This window comes from Amblyomma maculatum, chromosome 5 (assembly GCF_055883805.1).
Source record: "Amblyomma maculatum isolate TAMU_Amacu chromosome 5, ASM5588380v1, whole genome shotgun sequence".
In the NCBI taxonomy this organism is placed as follows: Eukaryota; Metazoa; Arthropoda; class Arachnida; order Ixodida; family Ixodidae; genus Amblyomma; species Amblyomma maculatum.
The window spans coordinates 70392134-70405152 of NC_139348.1; the positions used below are offsets into that span (position 1 = coordinate 70392134).

Sequence of the window (13019 nt, forward strand, 5' to 3'; positions counted from 1 at the left end):
ATTGCCCGGCCCCTATCCAGTACTGCAACTTTTCAAGGTTTCCTTTTTTCCACAAGAATGCCTTCCCCACCAACGTCGCCACTGTCAAGTGCCCATCTTCTTTCTTACATGGTGTAACGACCTTTATCATAAGGCAATGACATGTGTTTATTATTGGTTTGGTTTTGTTTATTGGGTTTAACATCCCAAAGCGACTCAGGCTATGAGAGACGCCGTAGTGGAGGACTCCGGAAATTTCGACCACCTGGGGTTTTTTAACGGGCTCTGACATCGCACAGCACACGGGCGCCTGTTGTATGTATTAACCCACCCCTTATCTAATACCCCCGGATGGGGTCTTTGAGGTGAATAAAGTGAAGGGAGGTGAAGAAGTAGGGGGATCCGGGGGACTTCTGTTATGTTGGCGGCTTCACGAGTGAACATGCGGTGCACACTCTTTTTGAGAGGTTGGCACTATGCCTACAGAGAGGCCTACACAAGTAGACTCGTATGAAGGTACCTAACGTGGTGCCATAACAAAGGATAGGTATACGTCGATCTTCTGGTATGCCTTGCCGACGGAAAACAAAAGACGATGAAAACGCAGCTTAGACCTTGGGTAGAACAGGTGGGTTATTTTATTCGAGACAGAAGCCAATTTCTTCTGAAATTGAGGGGTAGAAAAAAGGATTTGCTGTAAAAAAAAATAGGAAGCACAGGACCTATTGTACCTAAAAATAGCCTTTTTAAATAAGAAAGACAGGCTAGTTGGTCTTGTAAGTACATTGCATTTTGTTTTCATCCTGTGCATGTTGAGAATGCACAGAATGAGGGAGGAGAAAGACACGGGACTTGCGCTAAACTATCATCCGAGTCAGTCTTCAGCCTTCGTCCTGCGCCTAAAAGCGCATTCTGCGCACGAGATCATCTACCCGTCTCCCTCCTTACAAAAGGGAACAAGCTCATGATTGATTGAGCGCGCAAGTGCATGGTAGGTTAGACTTTTGTTGTGTTGCCGGTCGTGCTGTTCAGCTCACGATTATTACTTTTTCTTTAATCTAAACACACTGTCATAACAATGACAATACCATAAAAGACTACCATAACAAGCATTGCGGGATTGGTGATGACACTGGACTTCAAAATATGTTTTCTTTCTACTTGAACTAAAACATCGTAAACAAAAAGCACAGTTACCAGAGCAATGTTTCCACAGACAGCTACATTTCGCATTTTACCTCTGCCATTTCAAGATGAAATGGAGAGAATAAAATTTGTTTTCAATATTTATAATTTACGCTTCATGTAATCGTAGCTGTCAGAGTTTGAAATGTTCAATGCTTGTGATCAATCACGGTTGCGGAGAACAATACCTTTCATTAGTATATATAAAAACAGGCATTCAAATGTGCTAGCAAATGCTACCAAGCATTAGTCGCAATCACGAGCATGAAAATTGCTTTGCTCAGCCTCCTGATTACGCTGCAGATTATGAACACCACCTAGTAAGTACCAGTTTCATTTTAAACTTTGTGCCTGCGGCGCCTTGTATTCGTGAATCTGTAGCCTAAAGCATTAGAGAAGAAAAGCCGGCAAATATATTCCTGATTATCTCTATAAAAAGCGCATTCATAAGAGCATTGTCGCGTAAGAAGCTTTTGCTTTTTCGTGCGTTTTTATAATATAGTGGATTACTTTTATACCATACAGTATACAACGTGACTAGAGCGCCAGCGCCTCGTGTCCATATGCATAATGGCGGCCTGAACTGTGTACCTATGGGTCAAGTGGGTGACCATAAAATACTTATAAAGGGTGGATTTTTGTCGTTGGACGAAAGTATATTGACAAAAAGAAAGAGTGCTTAACAAAGATATTTTCTGACGTCCGAGAAGATCACAATAGAGTTTTCTGCAAAAATTTCACTACTGCTTGTAATCGGCGTCGCTTGAATGTGGCCTAAAAACGTGGGTGCGCTGCCGGCTTGCCTCCGGCATTGTATGCGGAGGCAGTTCTGAGTTTGAGACATTGAAGCACTTGTTTCTTCGCCATGGTACTTTCTCACACCCACGTTGCGAGGTCCCTATGCTTTTAGGGCGCCGAAATGCGTTATGGATATTCTGAAAGCGCCTCTGTAGCCTTGTGGCGAATTTGTTTCGTTGTTAGTTCTTGACTCTTTTTTCATTATAGGCGTTTTATTTAATAATTTTAAAGTTTTTAGAGCTCACACTCGCCTCTTTTGCTCCAGCAACCAACTCAGTTCTACCGACTCATAGAGGATAATCAGGAATGGCAGCTCCGTCTAGCTTCACATCGGTCGAGCATCTATACTGCAGCACTGAAATCATATCTCATTTCTCAGTAGGACAGGAAAAAGAATTAGCACTCTGGAGGGCTATCGGCTAACTATGACCGTGATTTGAGATGTTGTTGTTGTTGTTGATAACTTTTATTGACCAACAGGGAAGGACCACACCGCCTGGGCCGCTCTGTCTCATCCCCCTGTAAGGGGGAGGGGACTTAGCGGCCCAGCCGCACGGGATGGTCGCATTAGATGCTGGCCGGTTTGGTTTCGCTGGCGGCCTCTCCTGCCAGTTGGACGGCGGTGAGTTGGAGCTCAGGGTCCGAGCTTCGCAATAAGGTTTCCCAGGCTTCCCTACTGCTAATGTTTTGCGCCCTGCGTGGGGAGTAAGCGCACTCCCAAATTATATGGTCGAGGGTTCCTCTCGCCCCACACTTTTTACATTTATCGTCCTCGCAGTCCGATCGGATATGTTTATTTAGTACTGGGTGTGGGTATACTCCAGTCTGCAGGCGTCTCCACGCCATTGCCTGACCTCTATTTAACGCCGTGTTTGGTGGGGGAAAACGCCTCCGGCATTGCCTGTAGTGTTCTGTGATGTCTTGATACGAGATTAATCGCCCTTCTCTATTATGTTCTGCCTGAGCCGAGCCATCCTGTACAGCTCGGAGGTAGAGATCTCGAGCTGCACTGTGAGCCGCCTCGTTACCGCTGACAGATTCGTGCGCCGGGGTCCAGATGATGTTGATCGTCCTATCAATCACTCCTCCCAGTCGGAAAAAACTACAGAAAATTTTCTGATGTTACGACAGAATTTCTGTGCGGTTTTTGACGGAAAACCTGTTGTGATAACACAACATTCTGTCGTAACATCAGAAATTTCTGTAGTTACAACAGAAAAGTGCTACAGAACTACAGACAACAAAAATATACTACAGAAACACTACAGAACTACAGAAAAGTACTACAGAACTACAGAAAAGTCTGATGGTAACGACAGAACTACAGGATATTTTGTCGTATTTTTGACAACGTTCTGTAGTTTTTTTCGACTGGGCTTGTGTTAAAATTTTGGTGGTGAGGGGGTTTACCCTCCCCCTACTGAAATTTTGGATTGCAGTTTTACTGTCGCTAATAATATATCTAGCTTTGGTGCCTACGCAAGCGATCGCTATCGCAGCTTCCTCCGCTATCTCGGTTTCTTTCCCTAGTATGGTAGCCACCGTGATGAGGGTGCTTCCCCCATCTACCGCCGCTATGGTCGTGTATCGACTGTGTCTGTTTCCTGTCGCATCTACGTAGGCAACTTCATTTGGGGGTTTGTTCCGATATATTGTTTCTATCGCTTCCGCCCTTCCCTATCAAACTCAGGGTGCATGTTTTTGGGTAGGGGAGGGATTCTTAGGTGCGCCCTGATTTTCCTGTCAATGTCAACCCTTTCCTTTTGCCACCTGTCTGTGGCTATTCCAAGGTTACTTAGCGTAGCTCTTCCCACTCGCGTCGTGCTGAGTCTTTCAAGTTGCGAGGTTTTAACCGCTTCCGTGATTTCTGAAATCGTATTGTGCAGTCCTAGGGCCAGTAGCTGCTCCGTCGATGTACATGTTGGGAGGCCTAGGGCCTTTTTAACGCATTTTTGATGAGCGCGTCTATCTTTCTCCGCTCATCTGCCTTTAGGTTCAGATATGGCGTGGAGTAGCCCACTCTGCTAAGGATGAAGACTTGTACCAATCTCAGGATTTTTTTGTCCTTGAGGTCGCCTCCGTTACGTGAGACCCTTCTGATGAGGTTTAATGTCTGGGTCGCGTGGTTTTCTAACTTTTTAATGGTGATCGTGTTCTTTCCGTGTGTTTGTAAGTGGAGTCCCAATATTCGTATTGTCTCTACTTTTGGTATCTCCCTTCCTTCCACGTACACCTGTGGTTCAGAGGGAGGTTTGTTCCTGAGTGCCTTGTCATTATACACGAAGGTTTCTGATTTTTCAGGCGAACATTTAAGTCCTCTGTCCGCCGCGTACTTAGAGATGACATCTGCTGCCGCCTGCAGCGTTTCATTGATCTCTGCGTCGCTCCCTTTGTTGATCCAGAGATTGATGTCGTCCGCGTACAGGCTGTAATTTAAGTTGTAATTCCCAATTTTCCGCAATTCCTTCGGGAGCCCTCTCATGGCCATGTTGAAAAGGGTGGGTGACAGTACCGATCCCTGAGGTGTCCCCCTGTTACCTAGCCTGATCACCCCAGATTGTATTTCCTGGAGAGTTATAACCGCCGCGTGGTCCGTTAAGAAATTTCTGATATAGCGATAAGTCTTTAGCCCTATTCCTGCCTGCTGGAGACCTTCCAAGATGGCTTCGTGCTTGACGTTATCGAAGGCCCTTTTTAGGTCCAGTCCCATAATGACTTTCGAATCTTTGGTTCTGGAATTAATTATGTCTTGCTGCAGCCGCAGCATGACGTCCTGTGTGCTCAGATGGGGCCTGAAGCCATACGTCTCGTCTGGCCATTTCTCTTTTTCCTCCATATAATTTGAAATTCTGGTCTGAATTATGTGTTCCATTAACTTTCCTACACATGACGTGAGCGTTATAGGCCGGAGATTTTCCAGTTTCGGTTGCTTCCCGGGTTTTGGGATCAGGATCACGGTAGCCTCTTTCCACAGCGGTGGAATCTCCCCCTTTTCCCAGCATTTCTGCATGTAGCTGGTAAGGGCCTCTATCGAGTTGTCATCTAAATTCCTGAGCATTTTATTCGTGACTCCATCTGGCCCTGGAGCTGACTTCGTTTTGAGTTTCGCTATCTCCGCCCTTACTTCAGCTCTCGTGATGGGCGCATCTAACTTCTCATTTGGAATTCCCTGGTAGTCGGATAGCTCTCTAATTTCGGTGTCCCCTATGTATGTCTCGACGAGTTTCTTCATGAATATATCATCGTCCTGCTCTTCGCATGCGTGTCTAACCTTAGCCATTTTGACTCGTGCTTGTGTTTTGGACGTTTCAGGGTCTATAAAATGTCTTAGGATATTCCACGTCTGCGGGAGGTTCATATTCCTTTCCATGTCGCCAAATTTGTTAGTCCAATTTTGTTCACATAGATTAAAGGCGTAATCTTCTATTTCTTTGTTATGACGCGGCAGTCTTCTGAAATTTTTGTTGTTTCTGCCTTGCCTTTTAAGTAGACGTTCCATGCCCTGTTTGGCCTCCCACATGTGTAGGAGTCGGGCATCCGCTATTTCCGGAGCTTTTTCCCCTTCTAGCGTCTTAGTTGTTTCCCTGGGGTCTTTCTTTACCGCTTGGCACCAGACCTCTATATTTTCTATCTCTGTTAGGTCTCTGTTCCCCCTAATCTCTCTAAATCGGTCCCAGTCTGTGACTTTCTTCCGGAAGCACTTTTTTCCTTTGACTTTACTCCTGATTTCAACCGTGGTTTCCACTATTGAGTGGTCGCTCCCCAGGTTGAGTTCCGTATTTAGCCATTGCGTTGTTTCTACGTTTTTAATCAGGGTCAGGTCCGGTGAGGTATCGGCGGTAACGCTGTTCCCCGCCCGCGTGGGGTGTAATGGGTCAGTCAGCAATGTTATCCCCAGGTTATGCGTGTCCTCCCACAACTGTCTCCCCTTTGCGTCTTCCTTAGTGTACCCCCACTCCGCATGATGGGCGTTAAAGTCCCCCACTATCATTAGCGGCTGGTTTCCTGCTATCTTAAGTGCCTTGTTCATTATCGCCCTGAAGCGGACCTTCCGTTGTCTCGGTGGGCTGTAGATATTGAGTAGGAGAGTGTTTGATTCCTCCTTTTTTCCTGTTAGAATTTCTACAAAAACGTTTTCTATGATGTTGTCTTCTAAATCGTGTTGGATTGTTGCTATGTTTCTCTGCACCAGTGTTGTAACTCTCGATTTGTCCCCTTTCCCACTGTGGAAGCCGCGATACCCTTGCAATGTGGCCGGGCCGCCGGTCTCCTGCAACGCTATAGCAAGGGGGGCTTATTCGCGGATCGACAGCGTGCTCTGCAATACCGGTCGCTTGCGTCGATACCCGCGACAGTTCCACTACAAATTATGGAACTGCGTCATTACGCCAACAATGGATCCATATGAGATTCTTGTCCAGTTGTAGGCGTATAGAGTTAAGTGCTTCGCCTGCTCTCGTGGGGCAGCAATAAGTAGTGTTATGAATCGAGTAAAACAGCGCTAGGGGAGATGAAACACGTGAACGACAGACACATGCGCTTTACGTGTTTCGTCTCCGCTAGAGCTATTTTACTAGATTCTTAAGCATGTATCAACCAGCCCGTATTTGCCCTCTTCTGAAGTAGTGTTATGAATGCCGACGCGGGAATGATTTTATTTTTTCAATTCCTTCTTTTTCTTGAATGTAGCCATTGAGAACATAAGGTCCTATCATTTTTTGTGCCTCACTTTTTCTTTTTTCAGAAACTAGGAACTCCGGCTAATACGAGGCGCGATCAGATTTTAACGTTCCGCCCGGTTTTATGAACGTGCATCCAGTGCAATTCGCCAGCATAGCGATTCCGGTATAATGTTGATAAGGATTTTTCAGAATCGGGGTAGCTAAGATAGCAGATTTATCAGCTGTGGGGACAAAAAAAAACCGCATTTGCACCGAAGCTGGTTCGAGTTCCGCTCGAAGCTATAACATATAGTTCTGTTTGCTTAGTATCATTCCTATTGAAATTTTCTTATGCCAGCTATGGGCAGTTGAGCAGCGTGGAGTAGGAGGAGGGAAAAAAACTGCCCTTAGTCAAGGTCACCATGGTCAACTATTCCGTCAGCTGGCGCGAGTCTAAAAAACCCCGCCCCGTTGGGAGAATTAAATGTTGTGGAAAATGAGGGCACTGAATTGCAACGACGCAGGGAAAAGGCAGTGTTTTAAAATAGCATAAGGGGCACAATTCGCGCCTGCGTGGAGAGTATGACATGGTCGCCGATCGTGCCGTCGCCGGTGTAACCGAGCGAAAGAGAGCCACGAGCCAAAGATAATTTCTTAAAAGAAGAAAAATAAGAGCCACGAGCAAGCGGCACTGAACACGTGGCCTCTCTATCTCCTCTTCTGAGAAATTCTGTTTAGCTCGTGAGAAAAGTAAATAAAGTTTCGTAAGTGCACAGCCTGCATCCGTTGTCTCAAACGTTGGGGCGTGAAATGTAGGGTCCTCTAAGCTGCATCGCCTGGCGACAAATAGCAGAAATGATATTAATACGATAGAGAGCGTAATTAGGTCTTGCAGGTCTTGACGCACTGCCACGTGGCCTATAGGTGTAACGTGAATTCCAGGGTCCTAGCAAGCTGATTCTGACATAAATGTCCCATGTGGAACGAGAGACTCAAGTGGCAGCTCCTTTTAGCCCACATATAAAGCCCCGCTTTAACCAAGCCGTATGAACGTGCCTTAGTGGCCTATAGGGGTAACGTGAATGCCAGGGTCCTAGCAGGCTGATTCTGACATAACTGTCCCATGTGGAACGAGAGGCCCAAGATTGCAGCTCCTTCTAGCCCACATATAAAGCCCCGCTTTAACCAAGCCGTATGAACGTGCCTTAGTGGCCTATAGGGGTAACGTGAATGCCAGGGTCCTAGCAGGCTGATTCTGACATAACTGTCCCATGTGGAACGAGAGGCCCAAGTTGGCAGCTCCTTCTAGCCCACATATAAAGCCCCGCTTTAACCAAGCCGCATGAACGTGCCTTAGTGGCCTATAGGGGTAACGTGAATGCCAGGGCCCTAGCAGGCTGATTCTGACATAACTGTCCCACGTGGAACGAGAGGCACAAGTTGGCAGCTCCTTCTAGCCCACATATAAAGCCCCGCTTTAACCAAGCCGCATGAACGTGCCTTAGTGGCCTATAGGGGTAACGTGAATGCCAGGGCCCTAGCAGGCTGATTCTGACATAACTGTCCCATGTGGAACGAGAGGTCCAAGTTGGCAGCTCCTTCTAGCCCACATATAAAGCCCCGCTTTAACCAAGCCGTATGAACGTGCCTTAGTGGCCTATAGAGGTAACGTGAATGCCAGGGTCCTAGCAGGCTGATTCTGACATAACTGTCCCATGTGGAACGAGAGACCCAAGTTGGCAGCTCCTTCTAGCCCACATATAAAGCCCCGCTTTAACCAAGCCGTATGAACGTGCCTTAGTGGCCTATAGAGGTAACCTGAATGCCAGGGTCCTAGCAGGCTGATTCTGACATAACTGTCCCATGTGGAACGAGAGACCCAAGTTGGCAGCTCCTACCAGCCCATACATAGTGCCAGCCCACACCCTAGCGTCACGTGGGCAAGACGTACGTGGATACCGCCGCGGTGCGCTGAAGGTTCGAAACCTAGAGTAGTATTGCTTTCACAATAATAACATTTTAAATTGAGCTCTCAAGGCCCCTGAAGCAACGCAAACGCAGCAACACCGCCGATGCCGGCTTGGCATACCCGAACATGACGTCATGAAGGGCCCGGCCAATTACGGACAACAGCGGCGTTTGCGTATAGAAAGCGGTGCCGCTGGTGCTCGCTTTGTTGTGAAAACTACCGTTTGCGCTCCTTTCTGCTTTTCTTAAGTATGATCATCTTGTTCAGCGGACAAAAAACTATAAAATGCCCCATATATCTCATTTTCTTGCGAAAAATGTTTCAGCGTCCCTTTAAGGAAGCCATAGTAATCTATTGTAAAATTGTCAGACTTGGAGATCCAGCACCTAACTGGCTCTCGCACATTAAAACGTTAGCGTAATTGAAAGAATTTTAGTGATGTTATTTCAATCAAATAGGGATGTTGTCTAATTAATTTATATTTTGAGTTCAATAAAGAAAGTGTCTGGGGCGCAATGGAAAAACGCTATGTTTATAAACGCTTCGAAACGTTGGTTCAAACCCGCTTCATATGATTGTTTTTCTGCACTTTCTTTTTGCAGAATTCACACAATAAAATAAATTAGTAACATAGTTCCTGGGGATGTATTCTCTTTGTTGGTGCTTTATGGGATGTTTCCGTATTATAAAAATGGCCATAAAACCAGCCGTGAGCGAGCCGGGAAGCGACATCAAATACTGGATTATAACAACGCTCAAACGATGCAACTGCCTTCACCGCAATTATATAAAGATTTCAATGAGTCGGCATTTTTAGGTTGGGTTCGGACCTATTTTTGAGCCTCAATCACCGTTTAATTTGCTACCCTATCGTTGATAGATTATAATTACTCAACAGCTCATTTATCTCTGAAATTCTCTGCCTCAGTATATGGCAGAAACACCTGAATATATGGACTGAAATTTCACAAGAGGTAGTATTGTAATCCTGCTTAGAATAGTTTAGATAATTTTGAATGGCGTGGTAATCGTGTGGGCAATCAAGTTCACCGCGGCTTGCGGGGGATGTTCCTGTCTTTTGCAAACTCTCGTAGTAGAAGTATATCTTTTCGCTTTCACCCCGACTCGTAATCATAGCATCGACGATCAAGTGCTTTGAGGTTGTAAAATATATCAAAACATAGCAGTTTTGACAGTAGCTCCACATTACATGATAGCTATGAAAATTAACTTCACATGTTATAATTCTCAGGTCAATTGTTCTTCCTCATTGCGAGATCGGCCGACTGACATAACTGACAGTAAGTGCCCAACAAGCGTTACTTTAAACTTTGCTATAATATTGTCACAGAAGCCAGTGAAACTGGTTCAGCAGGTTTACTCATGACTAAGTAAAAGCACCGGCGAAATCAGGCACGGAACCGACTGGCGGGCGAGCACCGAGAGCGAAGAAGACGAGCGTGTGCCAATCTCCCGAGCTCGCCACATGGCGGCGCCAGTGAGATAACATTGCGGCATTGCCCCTCCCGGTGGGAAAGGCATCGTCCCGATGCCGAGTGGCGAGGTCGAGGATAACCCTGGTCGGCGAGGATGCGCGCTTACATCAAGTAGTTAAAGGAAGCAAAGAAAAAAAAAACACATGTAGCTTGACCTAGCGGGAGTAGAAGGGCTTCATCCTGGCGACATGTACGACTTCCGATTGTGCTTGCCGTCGGGATGAGCGAACAGTTCCTTGCGGGGTCACTTCGTAGCTGACGTCGCTGAGTTTGCGTTGTACTTCGTACGGGCCGAGGTAGCGGCGCAGAAGCTTCTCGGAGCGACCCCGCTGGCCAACAGGTGTCCACACCCAAACCTTATCGCCGGGGTTGTAAATTACCCCCCTGTGACGAAGGTTATACCGTCGAGCATCTTTAACTTGCTGTGTCCGGACTCTCAGTCTAGCCAGCTTGCGAGCGGCCTCGGCATGCTGGACGAATTGGTCGGCACCGGCAATCGATGGGTGGGCAACATGTGGCAGTAGCATTGCGTCCAGCATGCTGACAGCTTCGCGACCGTACACCAAACGAAACGGTGTAAAGCGGGTCGTTTGCTGGACTGCAGTGTTATAAGCAAATGTTGCATACGGTAGTATCTCGTCCCAGTTCTTATGATCTTCGTCGACGTACATAGAAAGCATATCGGCGATGGTCTTATTGAGTCGCTCAGTAAGGCCATTCGTCTGAGGGTGGTAAGCTGTTCTGCGATGACAAGTGCCACTGAGCCGAATCACTTCCTGCGTTAGAGCTGAAGTAAATGCCGTGCCTCTGTCAGTTAAAACGATCGCAGGGGCACCATGACGAAGGACTAGATTAAAGATAAAAAAGTTCGCAATATCAGTAGACGTGCCGCTGGAAAGAGCTTTCGTCTCACAATAGCGGGTTAGATAATCTGTGGCGACTATAATGTACCTGTTGCCCAATGATGACGTAGGAAATGGGCCGAGCAAGTCCATACCGACTTGGTGAAAAGGTACTCGAGGAGGAACAATAGGCTGCAGCAGGCCGGCCGGCTTGACAAGTGGTATCTTCCGACGTTTGCAATCACGACACGTCCTAACATAGCGCTGAACCATAGCGGCAAGCTTGGGCCAGTAGTACTTTTGTCGTACTCGTGCCAAGGTGCGCGAAAAACCGAGATGTCCGGCAGAAATCTCGTCGTGGCATGCCTGTAAAACGTCGGTACGGAGCGGCGTTGGGACAGCCAGCAGATACTGAATGTCTGTGGGAGCGTAGTTTTTCTTGTAGAGGACGCCGTCACGCAAGCAGAACGACGACAGGCCACGCGTGAAAAGGCGAGGCGGCGGTGAGGCAGTTCCTTCGAGATAATCGATGAGGGGCCGCAGTTCGGTGTCGTCTCGCTGCTGTTGAGCGAGATCTGGCGTCGAGAGAGCGCCGAGAAAAACGGAGTCATCTGTTTCACTTGAAGAACACGGGATAGGGTCTCGGGATAGGCAGTCAGCGTCACTGTGTTTCTTGCCGGACTTGTACACAATAGTGACATCGAACTCCTGCAAGCGGAGACTCCAGCGGGCTAACCTGCCTGAAGGATCTTTAAGGTTCGCTAACCAACAGAGTGAGTGGTGGTCGCTGACCACTCTAAACGGCCGACCATACAAATACGGCCGAATATTTGTTACCGCCCACACAACTGCAAGGCACTCCTTTTCGGTAGTAGAATAATTCGCTTCGGAACGAGACAGGGTGCGGCTGGCGTAAGCAATCACCCGCTCAACGCCTTCTTGCCACTGAATGAGAACTGCACCGAGGCCAACGTTACTGGCGTCGGAATGCAATTCTGTGTCGGCCTCCTCGTCGAAGTGGCCAAGTACGGGCGTTGTTTGAAGGCGCTTGCGAAGCTCCTCGAAGGCCCTTTGCTGCTCGTCGGCCCAGATGAAAGGCTGGTCGTCCTTTGTTAGACGAGTCAATGGTTTTGCTATTCGGGAGAAGTCGTGCACAAATCTCCTGTAATATGCACAGAGGCCCAAAAACCGACGTACGGAACTTTTATCATTGGGTGTCGGGAAAGCAGCTACGGCAGCCGTCTTCTCTGGATCAGGGCTAATTCCCTCAGCACTCACGACGTGACCCAGGAACTTGAGCTGTTGGAATGCAAAGTGGCATTTTTCTGGTTTTAATGAGAGTCCGGCCCCGCGGATGGCATTTAGCACGGCCGTCAATCGTTTGAGGTGCTCTTCGTAGGTCGCAGAGAAAATGACAACGTCGTCAAGGTAGACAAGGCACGTTTGCCATTTCAGGCCGGCTAGGACAGTGTCCATCATTCTTTGAAAGGTTGCGGGAGCGGAACGCAAACCGAATGAAAGCCCCTTATATTCGTACAGTACGTCAGGAGTAATGAATGCGGTCTTCTCTCGATCACGTTCGTCGACTTCGATCTGCCAGTACCCGCTGCGTAGATCGAGCGATGAAAAGTATCGGGCGTGGCGAAGTCGGTCGAACGAGTCATCAATTCGAGGCAATGGGTAGACGTCCTTTTTCGTAATTTTGTTAAGCCTCCTATAGTCGACGCGGAATCTGAGTGCTCCGTCCTTTTTAGCGACCAGCACAACTGGTGACGCCCATGGGCTTGTGGACGGCTGGATCACATCATCGCGGAGCGTTTCATCAACTTGCGCCCGAATAGCCTCTCGTTCTTTCGGCGATACTCGGTAGGGGTGTTGGCGGATAGGGCGCTCGGTGGGATCAACTATAATTCGATGTTTGGTTACGGACGTCTGTTTCACTTTGGAAGTGACGGCAAAGCAGTCACGGTAAGTCTCCAGAATTGCTTGAAGGCGGCGTTTCTGGGTAAGAGACAAAGCTGGATTCACGTCAGTTTGAACAGTATGTCCAGTGCTCTCGGGAGGGGTCTCGTTGGCCAGCGAAAGGGCG

The 13019-nt window shown here is 47.7% G+C and overlaps 1 protein-coding gene across 3 annotated transcripts in view; it reads left to right on the forward strand.

The window, feature by feature from the left end:
- Positions 1–13019, forward strand: part of LOC146188478 (uncharacterized) — a 173433-nt gene that overhangs the window by 325 nt on the left and 160089 nt on the right. For 2 of the 3 annotated variants that reach the window (XM_084603112.1, XM_084603113.1), the window contains exon 1: positions 1389–1484. The exons of the other annotated variant lie outside the window; for it this stretch is intronic. In XM_084603112.1, coding sequence (XP_084459238.1) covers positions 1429–1484 — 56 coding nt within the window. In that variant the 5' untranslated portion in view covers positions 1389–1428. Of the gene's footprint in view, positions 1–1388; positions 1485–13019 lie in introns of those variants that run through there. 3 annotated transcript variants of the gene reach the window in all.